Below are 18,020 nucleotides of genomic sequence, written 5' to 3'. Positions count from 1 at the left end.
TTCTATTGGCGCTGTAATGAAAAGATTGAATGAGAGAAACACAGAAAGGAGCAGTTGAGTTCAGTGAAGGGCTATATGTGTCAGTTGGAATCAGCCAGTGTGGCGGCGGTCTGTCTCTGTCATATTCTGGTTTTTAGAAGTGGATGTTTGTGAGAGTAATCTGCCAAATGTGTGTGTGTGTGTAAGTGTGTGTTTGCCAAAACATAAAACTGGAAGAACATGACAGAGGGGATTTTGGGAGATGAAGTACAGGGTGTCAGGGAATCGTGTGTGTGTTTGTGTGTGTGTGTGTGTGTGTGTGTGTGTGTGTGTGTCTGTGTGTGTGTGTGAAACAGCAGCTACATAGAAGCAGTAACCACTCCCTCTCTACTGATGCCTCCTAGACCCTCTCTAACTCCAACACATCATCATCCATTAGACTCCCAGACTAGTGTGTGTTTTGACCTCTAATAACCCCAGTCTACATCAGACTAGTGTGTGTTTTGACCTCTAATAACCCCAGTCTACATCAGACTAGTGTGTGTTTTGACCTCTAATAACCCCAGTCTACATCAGACTAGTGTGTGTTTTGACCTCTAATAACCCCAGTATACATCAGACTAGTGTGTGTTTTGATCTATAATAACCCCAGTCTACATCAGACTAGTGTGTGTTTTGACCTCTAATAACCCCAGTCTACATCAGACTAGTGTGTGTTTTGACCTCTAATAACCCCAGTCTACATCAGACTAGTGTGTGTTTTGACCTCTAATAACCCCAGTCTACATCAGACTAGTGTGTTTTGACCTCTAATAACCCAGTCTACATCAGACTAGTGTGTTTTGACCTCTAATAACCGCAGTCTACATCAGACTAGTGTGTTTTGACCTCTAATAACCCCAGTCTACATCAGACTAGTGTGTTTTGACCTCTAATAACCCCAGTCTACATCAGACTAGTGTGTTTTGACCTCTAATAACCCCAGTCTACATCAGACTAGTGTGTTTTGACCTCTAATAACCCCAGTCTACATCAGACTAGTGTGTTTTGACCTCTAATAACCGCAGTCTACATCAGACTAGTGTGTGTTTTGACCTCTAATAACCCAGTCTACATCAGACTAGTGTGTGTTTTGACCTCTAATAACCCCAGTCTACATCAGACTAGAGTGTTTTGATCTCTAATAACCGCAGTCTACATCAGACTAGTGTGTGTTTTGACCTCTAGTAACCGCAGTCTACATCAGACTAGTGTGTGTTTTGACCTCTAATAACCCCAGTCTACATCAGACTAGTGTGTGTTTTGACCTCTAATAACCCCAGTCTACATCAGACTAGTGTGTGTTTTGACCTCTAATAACCCCAGTCTACATCAGACTAGTGTGTTTTGACCTCTAATAACCCCAGTCTACATCAGACTAGTGTGTGTTTGACCTCTAATAACCCCAGTATACATCAGACTAGTGTGTGTTTTGATCTATAATAACCCCAGTCTACATCAGACTAGTGTGTGTTTTGACCTCTAATAACCCCAGTCTACATCAGACTAGTGTGTTTTGACCTCTAATAACCCCAGTCTACATCAGACTAGTGTGTGTTTGACCTCTAATAACTCCAGTCTACATCAGACTAGTGTGTGGTATTGACCTCTAATAACTCCAGTCTACATCAGACTAGTGTCCTGTCTCTGACTGATTAAGTTACATGACATGCTATCCTATCAATTTGATTACCTAACATTTTATTGATTACTTGATTGAATTAAACCATACAACAATTAAACCGTTAATAACCTGGGGCATCACGGAAGAAATATTTTATATAGAGCAGTTATCTCCCGAATCCACTCTCTTAATTTTCTCAATATAGGGGGTGCTGTTTCAACGTTAGCATTTATCGTCTCCAAATTAAACTGCCTCATACTCAATTCTTGCTCGTACAATATGCATATTATAGTTATTATTGGATAGAAAACACTCTCTAGTTTCTATAGCCGTTTGAATTATGTCTCTGAGTGAAACAGAACTCATTCTACAGCACTTTTCCTGATATGGAGTGAGATTTCAGAAATGTTGGCCTCTGGTCCCAGGTCAGTTTTAAAGTCCCTGTAAATCCTATGAGGATACAAACACTGCCCATGCCTTCCTCTAGATGTCAGTAAGAGGTGACAATTTGAATGGAGTCGATTGCGCAATCAGGGCCAGTATAAAACGCGAAAGACCGGATGTACCGTTCTTTTCCTGCTGCGCCTGACGCGAGATGGACGTCGGACTCTCTCTCTTTCCAAGCGTTGGTTTAGCCACTTATATATCGCCGGTCATGTTTTTACTCGTTATAGGTGTTAAAAACATCATAAGGTAGTTAATTTAAACCGTTTTATAGCAATTTATATCCGTTTAGTGCGATTTTGAGGCATTGCTTTGTGATGCTATTTGAAGCGCCGGGCACGTTTCGGGGTCCCGGTCGAACGTTAGTGGGCATTTCGACGGACAAGAGGACATCTTTCGACCAAAAGAAGATTAGACCCAAGAAAGGATACATTGCCCAAGATACTGATGGAAGAACAGCTCACAGTAAGAACTATTTATGATGATAAATCGCTGTTCTGTTGAAAAATTTTAAACGCATATATCGCCATTTTGTTATGTGTAGCTTCGCTTGGCGGACCCGGTATTGCACAGTAAGGATAATTTTAGAAATGTAAGTCAGCGATTGCATTAAGAACTAATTTGTCTTTCGATTCCTGTCAACCCTGTATTTTTTAGTCAAGTTTATGATTAGCTATCGATTAGACTAGATCACTCTCAAATATAGCGCCCGACATTTTCAGGCCAGTTTTGCTACTATTCTCATTATATAACCACGTTTTTTTGTGGCTAAATATGCACATTTTCGAACAAACTCTATATGTATGTTGCAATATGATGTTACAGGAGTGTCATCGGAAGAATTCTGAGAAGGTTAGTGAAAAAATTAATATATTTTGGTGATCATAACGTTATCGCTCCCCTTGCCTTGGATTCATGCTGGGGTAACGTTTGCACATGTGGTATGCTAATATAACGATTTATTGTGTTTTTGCTGTAAAACGCTTAGAAAATCTGAAATATTGTCTGAATTCACAAGATCTGTGTCTTTCCATTGCTATGCTTTGTCTATTTTTATGAAATGTTTTATGATGAGTAAATTGGTAATACACGTTGCTCTCTGTATTTATTCTAGTCGAGTTGTGATGGTGGGCGCAATTGTAAACTATGATTTCTACCTGAAATATGCACATTTTTCTAACAAAAACTATCCTATACAATAAATATGTTATCAGACTGTCATCTGATGAGGTTTTTTCTTGGTTAGTGGCTATCAATATCTTTATTTGGCCGAATTGGTGATAGCTACTGGTGGAGAGAAAAAATGGTGGACAAAGAAAAATTGTGTCTTTTGCTAACGTGGTTAGCTAATAGATTTACATATTGTGTCTTCCCTGTAAAACATTTTAAAAATCAGAAATGATTGCTGGATTCACAAGAAGTGGATCTTTCATCTGGTATCTTGGACTTGTGATTGAATGATATTTAGATGCTACTATTTACTTGTGACGCTATGCTAGCTATACTATTCAGCTTTTTTACTGGTGGGGGGTGCTCCCGGATCCGGGTTTCTGACTCGGTAGAAGTTAAAGATCTGAAGATCTTTTATGTCAATAGCAGTCAATTATTAATCGTCACCTTGATCAGTCTCATTCTGATTGTCGTAAGTACTTGGTTATCTGCACGAATCCAAGCTAATAAGTTGAATCAGCAATACACAAATTGGCTTAATTATTTATTTACTAAATACCTAAATAATCACACGTAATTACATATATATACACAAGATAGATCACACAACGATTACTAATCATGTCATGAAAATTCCCTAGTGGGCTAACCCGATATGACGGCTGGTTACACAAAGGAAGGGGGTTTGAATGAAAGAGCGGGAAGACTGAGGGACAAAGGGATTGGGTCTATCGGACCTTGAGAAGCTATGTTACCGTAAATACAGAATCTTATGCATTCTAAAAACCGCCCATTCGGAAAAGAAAAATGCAAGATATAAATATTTACTCTGAGCTGTGCTTTGATAGATGGGTCGAAGATGGAAGACTGGTTTACCCAGCAGAGATTGCCATTGTCCTTTGACTAATATTTCTGGTCGTTGTGTTGTAGAGCGGATACGTTAAAGTACCCTGTAGTTTTTCGGAGATTGTCTGTCCTTTCCTAGGCCAAGTACGTTTACAGCTGCATCTGATAACTCCACGACTAGGATGATTCACTTCTTTAGTGAATAATTGTTCAAAGTTCATACCAAGTTGCCATAATCAGCTCGCGCTGTATTCTGGCTGGTCTAGTCGAAATTCAACATTCCAGCGTGGTGATCGTCACCTCCACGTTGAAATTCACCCTTTTAAATGTTAGGACAGCAGTCCTAACATTTCTGGAACTAAATGTTAATTTTGTTAGGTTGTAGTTTAAATTAGCCCTTTTAAACGTACGGACACCAGTCCTCACGTTATCGGGAACTAAGTTTGACTTCCGTCAACGGACTTTTGTACTGGAAGAGAGAAGGGTGTGTTTCATAGTTCTCAACCAATGTCTGTTCACTTGGGCGTGGCCACTGAGTGGGTCTACGTTTTACCATGAAACAATTATCTTATTAAGGAGGCTAAAATTACATTTCATATTTTCACAGATAGTATCAAATGTAAACATTTAAATTGCAATTGATGGAAGCTCAGCAACAGTAAGAAAAAATGTATGATGTTATTTCGTATTTCTGTGTAAAATATTGACTCCTATTCTCCGCCGTGTTGGTGAGTGCTGTCTCACAATAACACAAGCTGTATGTTATGGTAAAGTTATTTAAAAAAATCTAACACAGCGGTTGCATTAATGGTCTTTTCAGGTCTCTGAGAGATCTAGTTAATGGTCTTTTCAGGTCACTGAGAGATCTAGTCAATGGTCTTTTCAGGTCTCTGAGAGATCTAGTTAATGGTCTTTTCAGGTCTCTGAGAGATCTAGTTAATGGTCTTTTCAGGTCACTGAGAGATCTAGTTAATGGTCTTTTCAGGTCACTGAGAGATCTAGTTAATGGTCTTTTCAGGTCTCTGGGTGATCTAGTTAATGGTCTTTTCAGTTCACTGAGAGATCTAGTTAATGGTCTTTTCAGGTCTCTGAGTGATCTAGTTAATGGTCTTTTCAGGTCTCTGAGAGATCTAGTTAATGGTCTTTTCAGGTCACTGAGAGATCTAGTTAATGGTCTTTTCAGGTCACTGAGAGATCTAGTTAATGGTCTTTTCAGACTACTCAAGGCCAGACGATTATCATTTTCATTCGGAACATCTCACAAGAGCAGGAGATTCATTTAGAAATTGATTTACCACACCTGTTTAGAGGAGAAAGAAGGTAAAATACGCGGAGAGAGAGGGAAAGTGAGAGAGAGAGAGAAAGACGGAAAGAGAGAGAGAGAGATGAAGAGCGAGAGATTATAAAGAGAGAGAGGTAAAGAAAGAGAGAGAGATAAAGAGAGAGAGAGAGAAAGAGCGAGAGAGAGAAAGAGAGATGAAATTGTTCCGCTTGTTATTGCCCGCCTCAGGAAAAAGAGGGAAAACTGTCGGAGCAGACGGATACATTCACAGAGCAGCACCTCATTTGCCAAACATTCCTCCCCTGATGAGCACTGAACGTGTGTGTGTGTGTTTGATTTTACTATCCTTGTGGGGACCAGAAGTCCTCAGAAGTTAGGGGTTAGGCTTAGGGTTAGGAGTTAAGGTTAGGTTTAGGATTTGTCCCCACAAGGATAGTAAAACAAACCTGTGTGTGTATATGTGTGTGTGTGCATGTGTGCATGTGTGTATGTGTGTGTCTGTGTGTATGTGTGTGTATGTGTGCATGTCAAATCAAATCAAAGTTTATTTGTCACGTGCGCCGAATACAACAGGTGTAGACCTTACAGTGAAATGCTGACTTACAGGCTCTAACCAACAGTGCGAAAAAAAGAAGAAAGAAAGGTGTGTGTGTAGGTAAGTAAAGAGGCTATATACAGACACCTGTTAGTCAGGCTTATTCAGGTATTATGTACATGTAGGTATCGTTAAAGTGACTATGCATATATGATGAACAGAGATTAGCAGAAGCGTAAAAAGAGGGGTTAGTGGGTGGTGGGACACAATGCAGATAGCCCGGTTAGCCAATGTGCGGGAGCACTGGTTGGTCGGGACAATTTAGGTTGTATGTACATGAATGTATAGTTAAAGTGACTATGCATATAAGGTAAACAGAGAGTAGCAGCAGCGTAAACGAGGGGTTGGGGGGCACATGGCTAGAGGGTAAAAACTGTTGAGAAGCCTTTTAGCCTTTTAGTAGAGAGAACAGTCTATGACTGGGGTGGCTGGGGTCTTTGACAATGTTTAGGGCCTTCCTCTGACACCGCCTGTTGTAGAGGTCCCGGATGGCAGGCAGCTTTGCCCCAGTGATGTACTGGGCCGTACGCACTACCCTCTGAAGTGCCTTGCGGTCGGAGGCCGAGCAATTGCCGTACCAGGCAGTGATGCAACCGGTCAGGATGCTCTCGATGTTGCAGCTGTAGAACCTTTTGAGGATCTCAGGACCCATGCCAAATCTTTTTAGTTTCCTGAGGGGTAATAGGCTTTGTCGTTCCCTCTTCATGACTGTCTTGGTGTGTTTGGACCAATCTAGTTGTTGTTGATGTGGAGACCAAGAAATTTGAAGCTCTCAACCTGCTCCACTACAGCCCCGTCGATGAGAATGGGGACGTGCTCGGTGCTCCTTTTCCTGTAGTCCACAATCATCTCCTTAGTCTTGGTTACGTTGAGGGATAGGTTGTTATTCTGGCACCACCCGGCCAGGTTTTTGACCTCCTCCCTATAGGCTGTCTCGTCGTTGTCGGTGATCAGGCCTACCGCTGCTGTGTCGTCAGCAAACTTAATGATGGTGTTGGAGTCGTGCCTGGCCATGCAGTCGTGGGTAAACAGGGAGTACAGGAGGGGACTGAGTATGCACCCCTGGGGAGCTCCAGTGTTGAGGATCAGCGTGGCAGATGTGTTGCTACCTACCCTTACCACCTGGGGGCGGCCTGTCAGGAAGTCCAGGATCCAGTTGCAGAGGGAGGTGTTTAGTCCCAGGTTCCTTAGCTTGGTGATGAGCTTTGACTGTACTACGGTGTTGAACGCTGAGCTGTAGTCAATGAACAGCATTCTCACATAGGTGTTCCTTTTGTCTAGGTGGGAAAGGGCAGTGTGGAAGTGCAATGGAGATTGCATCATCTGTGGATCTGTTTGGGCGGTATGCAAATTGGAGTGTGTCTAGGGTTTCCTGCGATAATGGCGTTGATGTGAGCCATTACCAGCCTTTCAAAGCACTTCATGGCTACGGACGGGAGTGCTACGGGTCGGTAGTCATTTAGACAGGTTGCCTTTGTGTTCTTGGTTACAGGGACTATGGTGGTCTGCTTGAAACATGTTGGTATTACAGACTCAATCAGGGACATGTTGAAAATGTCAGTGAAGACACCTGCCAGTTGGTCAGCACATGCCCGGAGCACACGTCCTGGTAATCCGCCTGGCCCCGCAGCCTTGTGTATGTTGACCTGTTTAAAGGTCTTACTCACGTCGGCTACGGAGAGCGTGATCACATAGTCGTCCGGAACAGCTGATGCTCTCATGCATGCCTCAGTGTTGCTTGCCTCGAAGCGAGCATAGAAGTGATTTAGCTCGTCTGGTAGGCTTGTGTGTGTATGTGTGTAAGCGTGCATATATGTGTCTGTGTGTGTATGCGTGCGTATACCATCCATCAACATGAGACATGAGGCGCACAGAGGGAACGACTGGAGAGAGACCCTGTTACTGTGACTGGAGAGAGACCCTGTTACTGTGACTGGAGAGAGACCCTGTTACTGTGGCTGGAGAGAGACCCTGTTACTGTGACTGGAGAGAGACCCTGTTACTGTGACTGGAGAGAGACCCTGTTACTGTGACTGGAGAGAGACCCTGTTACTGTGACTGGAGAGAGACCCTGTCATCTTTTCTGCCATCGACCAATGTCTCCTCCCTATCTAAAGTGGACTGGCAGTAAATCTTATTAACTTAAACTCTAGACATCTTCCGCCTAACATCTCCCCCAGAGAGAGAGAGAGAGAGAGAGAGAGAGAGAGAGAGAGAGAGAGAGAGAGAGAGAGAGAGAGAGAGAGAGAGAGAGAGAGAGAGAGAGAGAGAGAGAGAGAGAGAGAGAGAGAGAGAGAGAGAGAGAGAGAGAGAGAGAGAGAGAGAGAGAGAGAGAGAGAGAGAGAGAGAGAGAGAGAGAGAGAGAGAGAGAGAGAGAGAGAGAGAGAGAGAGAGAGAGAGAGAGAGAGAATGGTAATGGAAGAAGACAGTGGATCTCCAGCAGAGTCCTTTCTCCAGCTCTAACAATCACAGACAATAAGACACTAATCCACCGCTTCTGCGCTACACACACGCTCACTCACTTGATACACACACACACACATGTTCATCAGAGTGGAACATTAAGACTAAGAACAGGCCCAGAGCCCAGGTTACTACTGACACACTTCATCTGCAGCAGGACAACTGTTTTAACCTCCAACACACACACACACACACCACAGCCAAGCCAATGCCCAGCCCAGGACAACACACAGTATGACAGCCGGTCTGTAATATTGTTGTCACTATACCATAATTTTCACTTCAATACCGATACCAGGTTTAGTATCACGCTATTCGAAACCATCACGATAGAAAAACGATATCAAACTATACTGATCTTTTGACTTCAGTTTCATTGCATTTGACATGTTTGATGTCAATATTTCAGACAGCCACATTTCTTCTTTTTAACCAATTTTTTTACCAGTTTTTACCAATCTAACTACAAAACAACATAATGGTAATCATGTATTTGAATGATAAATCTCTGTTGATAAACTGGGTAAATCAAGATGCAGCCTAAGTCCATTCACAGTACAGGTGAATGCATATTCAATAGGAGTGTGTGAATGCATTGAGTTGTAGTTTTGGGCTGATTTCATGGGACTACAGCTGACAAATCTGTTTCCTTTCCATTTGGGAAATTTGCATAGAAGAAGCAATCTCATCTTTTATAAGACCTCTTTAAGACCTAATGACGTCATTCACACACACCGGGAGAGAGACAGGAGAGACGTGACTGACTCAATGCTAGATAGAATGTGGAGCACCAAGCCTTATTATATTTGCCAACAGCTTTTAACCCGATTTATGTTTTAGTTTTTTTAAGAATCTCATTCTATTTCTACTGATGTCAACTTCTGGAGATCACAGTGCGGAAATGACTCATGGCTCCTTCATGGTTCTGATCGTTCCGTTGAGATCACAGTGTGGAAATGACTCATGGCTCCTTCATGGTTCTGATCGTTCCGTTGGAGTCATCACTCTATAGAATCAGTTCAGTGGAAGTATTTTGCACTCAGATTGTGACCCTTCTGGTCACTTCCTTGTCCTGTTATCAACTACAACAACATCCTCATTATTACTACCAACATTTATGGGTTCAATTCCAAACTTGAAAATGATCACTTACTTGAATCTTTGGAAACGCATGTTTTCCATTGGCTAACCAAGTTCCCGAATGCTTTACTTGTCGGGGATTTTAATATTGCTCTGAATAATTGTATTGATAGATGGCCTCTGGGACAGAGAACTTCTTTGAATACAGGTTTGAGGCAGTTTATAGAAAGGTTTGATATTACAGATATTTGGAGAGTAAAGTTTCCTTTTTTGGGGAGTACATTTTGGGGATTTCCCTACTTTGAATAATATTTTTTATGATAAATTGCGCAAAAAATAATTTTATCCTGCATTATATCTTCTTCTGTTTTGGTCGTTTTGATTTGATTTTGCTTTGTAACTATAACATTGATAAGATTCTTACCAAATTACTGGCTTTTCATAGACAAGTGTTTGTAGCATGGTCATTAATATATATAGGTATTTCATTTGGAACAAATAGAATATTTTGCATAGGAACAACAATTTGTTTTTTTAAGAACGGGTTTGATAATCACATCCTACTGGTGAGTAAACTGTTTAATGCATAAGTGTCGTTACTCAAGGAATTTTGATCTCTTTTGTCACGCCCTTGCCATAGAGAGGTTATTATTCTCTATTTTGGTTAGGCCAGGGTGTGACGAGGGTGGGCATTCTAGTTTCTTTATTTCTATGTGTTCTATTTCTTGTTGTCTCTGAGAACCATACTTAGGTAGCCCTTTTTTCTACCTGTCTTTGTGGGAAGTTGACTTTTGTTTAGGGCACATAGCCTGTAGCTTCACGGTTTGTTTTTGTAGTGTTTGTTGTTTTGTTCGGCGTCATTTTTATCAATAAAGAGAAAATGTACGCTCACAACGCTGCACCTTGGTCCTCTTTTTCCAACGGTCGTGACATCTTTACAATATCCCCGTTACACCAAGAGAGTTGGCCATAGTATTTGATGTTTTTCCATCTGGAACTCTCATGCTGTTTAGAGGTGTAACCAGACCACACCTTCTTGAGATACCCTTGTTTAGTCCAGTTGACTCTTCAGGAGTAAAAATGTGTTTCTTCTTGCTCCTTCAGAACAACAATAGGTCTGTACCTGCTTTGTTTTTAAAGGATGTTGTATCTATTCCTTATGTCACAACTTACTGGGATACACGTGTCAATAATATTGGTTGGAAAAAGGTTTGGTTATTACCACACAAATATCTGCTTGTTAACAAGGTCAAAGGTCTCTTTCAGAGTTTTCCAGAAGTATTAACCTGTGAATCATTACCTGAAGAAACTCAAAAAATACATTCATATTAATTGTACTTTTTTTGTGTTGAGCATCCAGAAACAGTTTAGCATTTATTTTGACATTGTCTACATGTAAAGAGATTATGGCAAGATTTTTTTTAATGTATAATTGATCATATTCTTGATGATTTTAGTTTATTATGGGAGAATGTGCTGCTGAGTTTCTGTAAACTGCAATAAGAATAAAGAAAAACAATGTAACCTCTGAAATGTAATTGTACTAATGGTAAATGTAATATAAATACATGTAAATTCACTAATACATAACCACTCTTCCTTGTTTTCTATAAGCAGTTTGAGCAGTAGATTAAGATCATTCTACATTCTTCAAATAAGAAAGCTATAAAAACAGCCCATACATGTGTCTTTTAAGGTCTGTTTTATAATCTGTCATTTGTTTTATCCCTTTTAGCATATATAGTGTATTCGGAAAGTAGTCAGACCCCTTTACTTTTTCCATATTTTGTTACTTTATAGCCTTACATGTTGTTTTTGTTTGTTTGTTTGTTTGTATACTTCCTGTATGTATACTGGTGTTTTGTGCAATAAAAATAAAAATGATAAACCTGACTGAGGCGAGGGAGGGAAATGAATGAATAAGGTTTTTGGTAATGTCTGTATGGTTTTTGGTGACAGTCAGCTTTGAAATTAGCATATTTTGCGATACGGTTTGGTGAGCAATTTGTTTGGAACAAAAAAGGACTAGGGTAGTAAATTGGTGTTAGCTTCAGATGTAAGCTAGCAAGGAAAGTTAGCCAACTAAGGTGGAAGCTACCGGTACCTTCTTGCATTGTAAAGTGTTGTAGCCTGTAATGGACATTGTTCTGCGTACAGTAATTAACAGTTGCAACATTGCAGACACGGTGTACTCGCGCTATAAGGGGACATCGGCTGCACTGATGGACAGGCTTCATCCTGTCTCAATCAGTAGATGACGCAAGACACATTTGAAAGAATTACCGAAGATAACAAAAATTCTAGTACCGAAACGTTTTTCATGACCTAGTATTGAAAAAGTACCGACGTTTCGGTTTACTGTGCAACACTAGTCTGTAACTATCCAACTTTCACACAGTCTGAGAGAGCGAGACAGACAGACAGACCATAGTGAACTGTGGCGGCGCGGTGGTCTAAGTAGCGTGCTCCATCTCTGAGCATCACCAGGTTGTGCCCAGTGCTGAACAATATTTAGGTTTTTGTTTTGTGAGCGCAGAGGAAGGCATATATCCACGTTCTCAGGACCTTTTCAAACGTCTAAAATTGAAGTCTATTTCTAGTGATCAGGCTGGCCCAGTCACAGCCTTCTACAGTCAGAGGGAAGTCACCAACAGTCCTTCATATAGAAATAACAAAGCTGCCCTCAGCAGTAGCAGTAGCAGCTAGCAAGAGAGGGTAGTTGAGGATGACTTTGACAAATTTGGTCTCGATAAGTCAACAGCTGCATCCTTATTCAAAACACACACAAACACACAACCACACTTCATTTCCTTCTCCCATTGCTTTTTTCAAAATCTATTCCAAGCCAGTAAATGCTATTGTCTTTCATTTCCCGCTGTTACTCTTGCTTCAATTTGCCAAAATAACCACAGAGCTTTAGTCCTTGGGCCAAATTCAACATGATGGAAATTAGCCTGGCTCAACCGTAGAAAACGTTTTATTGGGCCTCAATATGACACACAACTCTGGGGATGATTTAAAGAAGGTTTAGATAGAGATTATCTCACAAGAAAGACAAGGACATCCACATGGAACAATAGAACTGAATAGTTCCATTCAGTTCCATTTACCAAGAGGAGATCCATGGAGACTCCATTATGTTCCCAGTGAGGATGTACTTCCTGAGGGATCTGGACGTTGCATGACATCACATAGACCTCCCTCATCTCATTGTAGACACAGATTAGTCATGTTCTCAAGCTAAGCAGACACAGCAACCCCTTGGCAACCCCTTGCCTATCCTCCTATAGTGAATGACAGCCTCATATAGACCTCTAACTCTTGATTGATAGCTGACGCTCTATGAGTGTGGTACAAGGTTTGAGTGCACACGCAAACACACACACACACATACACAAACTCTTATCTGGTTGTACTCACAGGCATTTGTGACGGCGAAGCTGTTAGATGTCTCGATGTTGTCGACATGGGGTACCAGGTTGAATGGAGCCTCCGTGGCATTGGGGCTGGTGTTGTGCAGGAAGATAGCCAGTCGAAATGCTGTGTACTCCTGATCTGTGTTCCTGATAAATAGACCACCTATAGATGAGGAGAAAGACAGTTGGTTTTGAACTGTGCTTCATTGTCACAGGGTTTCCCAAACTCGGTCCTGGGGCCCCCGCTGGGTGCACCCGCTGGGTGCACTACACAGCTGATTCAAATAGCCAACTCATCATCAAGCTTTCTAGTGCTAGGGCAAAAACCAAAACGTGCACCCGTGGGGGATTGTGAAAAATAGGGGGATAGGGAGAAATGGCTGAGACGGGGGGAGATTCTGAAATCTGTAGAGGATAGAGGGGGAGAGAGAGAGACATAGGGAGAGAGTAGGACAGAGGAGAGAGAGGGGGAGCGAGAAAGTGAGAGATTAAGACAGAGAGAGAGAGAGACAGAGAGAGATGACAGAGAGACATCAAAAAGACCAGAGTTTGACTGAGGGTAAGGAGAGGAAGGATAAGGTGACAGATGCAGAGAGGAAGAGTGGCGTGGGGGTGAGAGATAGAGGGAGAGGAAGGGTAGAGTGACAGATGGAGAGAGGAAGAGTGGCGGGAGGGTGAGACAGAGGGAGAGGAAGGGTAAAGTGACAAATGAAGAGAGGAAGAGTGGCATGAGGGTGAGAGATAGAGGTAGAGGAAGGGTGGAGTGACAGATGGAGAGAGGAAGAGTGGCGGGGATGGTGAGCGTTAGAGGGAGAGGAAGGGTAAAGTGAAATGACAGATGGAGAGAGGAAGAGTGGCTGGGAGGGTAAGTGATAGAGGAAGGGTAAGATGACAGATGAAAAGCCTCTTGAATGGCGCAGTGGTCTAAGGCACTGCATCGCATTTGCAGAGGTGTCACTACAGATCCGGGTTCAATCACGGGCTGTGTTGCAGCCGGCCTTGCCCGGGAGACTCATGAGACAGTACACAATTGTTCCAGCGTTGTCCGGGTTAAGGGAGGGTTTTGCCGGCTGGGATGTCCTTGTCCCATCGCGTTCTAGCGACTCCCTGTGGCGGCCGGGCGCATGCATACTGACTTCGGTTGCCAGGTGTACGGTATTTCCTCCTACACATTGGTGCGGCTGGCTTCCGGGTTAAGTGAGCAGTGTGTCAAGAAGCAATGTGGCTTTTCGGGGTCGTGTTTCAGAGGACGCATGGCTCTCGACCTTCTTCTCTCCCGAGTCCGTACGGGAGTTGCAGCGATGGGACAAGACTGTAGCTGCTATTTGGATATCACGAAATTGGGGAGAAAAAGGGGTAAAACATTTTTATAATAATATAAAAAGAGGGAGAGGAAGGGTAAAATGACAGATGAAGAGAGGGAAAGTGGCGAGGATGGTGAGAGAGAGGGAGAGGAAGGGTTAAGTAACAGATGAAGAGAGGTGTGGAGAGAGGGAGAGGAAGGCTAAGATGAGAGATGGAGACAGGGAGAGGAAGGGTAAAGTGACAGATGAAGAGAGGGAAAGTGGCGAGGAGGGTGAGAGAGAGGGAGAGGAAGGGTTAAGTAACAGATGAAGAGAGGTGTGGAGAGAGGGAGAGGAAGGCTAAGATGAGAGATGGAGACAGGGAGAGGAAGGGTAAAGTGACAGATGAAGAGAGGGAAAGTGTTGGGGAGTGTGAGAGAGAGAGGGAGAGGAAGGGTAAAGTGACAGATGTCGGGGAGGGTGAGAGAGTGGAAATGATGACAGGGGAGGAGGGGGGAATGGAGAAGGCAGCGCAAAGCAGCAGAGCAACCACCTCCAAATGTCATTCACAAACATCACCTCAAATGTCATGTGATTCACAAACATCCCAAACATCACCTCAAATGGCATGTCATTCACAAAGTTGTGCAATAGAAGCATTAACTGAAGTAACTACAGTAACTACAGTAACTCAAATCAAATCAAATCGTGCGCCGAATACAACAGGTGTAGACCTTACAGTGAAATGCTTACTAACCAATAGTGCAAAAAAGGTATTATGTGAACAATAGGTAAGTAAAGAAATAAAACAACAGTAAAAAGACAGGCTATATACAGTAGCGAGGCTATAAAAGTAGCGAGGCTACATACAGACACCGGTTAGTCAGGCTGATTGAGGTAGTATGTTCATGTAGATATGGTTAAAGTGACTATGCATATATGATGAACAGAGAGTAGCAGTAGCGTAAAAGAGGGGTTGGCGGGTGGTGGGTGGCGGGACACAATGCAGATAGCCCGGTTAGCCACTGTGCGGGAGCACTGGTTGGTCGGCCCAATTGAGGTACATTAACTACAGTACGAAGTCTATTTCTAAGGCATTGTAACATATTTTTATATTCTCTAGGGAATTGGTTTTCCTCTGCCTTAACTTCTGTGTATTGAAGCGATATGCAAATACATGCTCAAGTGAACAGGCGGATAGGGTTTGAGGGGTGTGTTTGTGTGTGTGTGTTTGTGTGTGTGTGTTTGTGTGTATCCAGCAGACCATATTCGCGTAGTAACTTTATCCGCAGCTCAGTGAAAGGAACGAGAAAGAGTCAGAAACCAGAATCACAAGGAGTGATGCAGAGCATACATTAACACACACCTCCAGAACAGAGCACTGTGTGTGTGCGTGTCTGTGTGTGTGTGTGTGTGCATGTGTGTAGGACTGTTATAGGATGGGGTATACAACTCAGGGCAGTGGATCATGTTTAATAGAAACTTTGATCCGGGTCTAGTCCCAGCTGAACGGATCGGGCTCGGATAGCCAGGGTTATCCTGCTATGTACGGCACGGGAAGATGATGCAGTAGCGATCTAACTCAGAACAGCACCGTAAGGAACAAAGCGCCCTAAAACATTCATGAGCGCAGGATGCCCGTTTAAAAATGACAAATAACGCGAAAGAGAGAAGAGAGAGAGAGAGAGAGAGAGAGAGAGAGAGAGAGAGAGAGAGAGAGAGAGAGAGAGAGAGAGAGAGAGAGAGAGAGAGAGAGAGAGAGAGAGAGAGAGAGAGAGAGAGAGAGAGAACCATTTAACCTCCATCTCCGGCAGGAGGAAAACAATTACCACAATTATGAATAATCACCTGAGTCACATCAGCCAAACAGACAGCGTTTTCCCTCTGTAAGCTACTTAGGTTATCAGAAATAATGGCAATGTAAATCCTCTTTAATAAATAAACATGATTGGGGATGAAAACAATTTAAGACTCCTTTAAACCCCGGCTATAAGAAGTGTCTATTTTTAAAGGTCTTTAGCCTACTCACCTATTTGAACACTGCTGGGGAAAGCCCCAGTCGCTAGCCCCCAAAGGGCGGAAAACACCCCGAGAAAGTGCGGGTAAATAATCCTCATTTTCCGTCCCTTAAAAACAGTGGAGAGACATGTAGGAGTAGGAAACAAGGCGAGAGACAAGGTGGGAAAAGAGAAAAATAAGCCCGAGTTTTAGCAATCCATAGTGGTCTTGTTCCCCCACAGTGTCCGCTGCTGCTGGAGAGAGCTCTGTCCGGTTCGGTAAACACTAAACCGAGCACATGCAAGATGGGTGGAAGAGAGCGCGAGAAGGAAAAGACAGAGAGAACAACTCGCCAGTGGTGAGGAGCGTCTACAGCCTGCATGGAAGGATTGGACATGCGCGCCCTCACTCTCACTCTCACTCTCTCTCTCTCTCTCTCACACACACACACACACACACTCTCGCCGCCCACCCCTCCAATCTATCTTTCCAACCCTGTCTTCTTTAACTAGCCATTGCGGTAAATCAAACAGGTCCTTTGATAAGGATTAGTCTGGTTTAGAGAGCGGAAAAGGGATCATCCGTCGCGGAGTTTTCATTAACGGCGCTGCTGCGGGGCTGTGGCAATTGTGAAGGCGATTCAGGTGCTTTTATAGGCTCGTGTCCCTTCACCGGTGACAGAGGCAATTATTTTTAAACACTATTTTTGGGTTTCTATAGTTTAATAAGTACGCCTAACCGCATAGGCTAGCCCCTACGTGAGTTGTGTACGGAATTTGATTCCACCTCAAAGCGCACGCTGTCTCTCCTTCTCTCTCTCTCTCCCACTGTAAATGCGTGTTATTTACACGCACCAATGGGCTCTAACCCTAACCCCCGCCCTGCGCAGTTTTTTTTCCCGACACAGACCCATCCATCTCCTCACACCCATTAGAGTGCACGGCTAAACAAGCCCCCTGTCTCGCAGAGCCGCGAAAGTAGATGAAGGAGCGGGAGTCCGGAGTCTCTGAATGAGCGGAGTCCGGAGTCTCTGAATGAGCGGGAGTTGAGAGAGAGAGTTAATCGAATAAAACGCGTGTTTTCTTTTCTGGCATCAACTCTCTCTCGCTCCTCATTCATAATCGTCAGCGCCGCCGGTAAACCGACAGACTGACATACGGGTTGGGATCACGGAGAGAAACGGCTATTTGTCACGGAGTAAAACGGAAACAATCTGTCTCCGGTCCCTCAATGACCATAGCCTCCTATCGGTGTGGGCGCTGGCCTTCATTCAACCCAGAGCGTAGCTAAAGAGTTCCAGAGTGAATAGTCTAATAATTGTTCAACTTCACACACAGCATTAGCTTGCTGCTGTCCATGGTGCTGAAACCACACTGAGAACCAGGGAAGACTGTAGACTATCTAGGCTACTGGATACTTACTCTTTTTGTTTTAAACGTTTTGAAGTATACAACTTTAGCACGGCATTCAGCTCATACAGTTAATGTTTGTACCAGAGGTCTACACACATGTGTGAGCCAAGAGTGTTGGCCACAGTGGGTAAAAAGAGCAGTGGCTTTCTATTCCAATCAAGCACATCAGAACGTATTTGGCTACACCAGAACACTTGTCATTAAGCCTGTGACGCTGATAGGCTAATGTATATGCTAAGGCTTACATTTGCAATGCATAGAATATTAATCTATGCCTGGTGTGCAATCGGTAACTTTGTATAGCTATAGCCTACCATATATGGTGGGTATGAATGCATAGAAAAGGCTTTCTGCTCAGTATAGACTCAGTGATTGGTTGAAATCAATGA

The 18,020-nt window shown here is 43.0% G+C and overlaps 1 protein-coding gene across 8 annotated transcripts in view; it reads right to left on the bottom strand.

Annotated features, from left to right (window-relative positions):
- Window positions 1-17,005, bottom strand: part of LOC139548272 (glutamate receptor 4-like) — a 171,160-nt gene extending 154,155 nt beyond the window's left edge. For 6 of the 8 annotated variants that reach the window (XR_011669685.1, XM_071357837.1, XM_071357838.1 and 3 more), the window contains exons 1-2: window positions 16,251-16,998; window positions 12,943-13,101 (exon numbers count right to left, since the gene is read on the bottom strand). Coding sequence is in view for 7 of the 8 variants with exons in the window: in XM_071357837.1 (XP_071213938.1) it covers window positions 12,943-13,101; window positions 16,251-16,338 (247 nt within the window). In the remaining variant the exon portion in view is untranslated. Of the gene's footprint in view, window positions 1-12,942; window positions 13,102-16,250 lie in introns of all 8 variants that reach the window. The other 2 variants (XM_071357844.1, XM_071357841.1) reach the window with 2 other exon arrangements.
- Window positions 17,006-18,020: the final 1,015 nt, after the last annotated feature.

This window comes from Salvelinus alpinus, chromosome 21 (assembly GCF_045679555.1).
Source record: "Salvelinus alpinus chromosome 21, SLU_Salpinus.1, whole genome shotgun sequence".
Lineage (NCBI taxonomy): Eukaryota > Metazoa > Chordata > Actinopteri > Salmoniformes > Salmonidae > Salvelinus > Salvelinus alpinus.
Note: the sequence above shows the minus strand (reverse complement) of the source record. Positions and strands in the feature narration are given on the sequence as shown.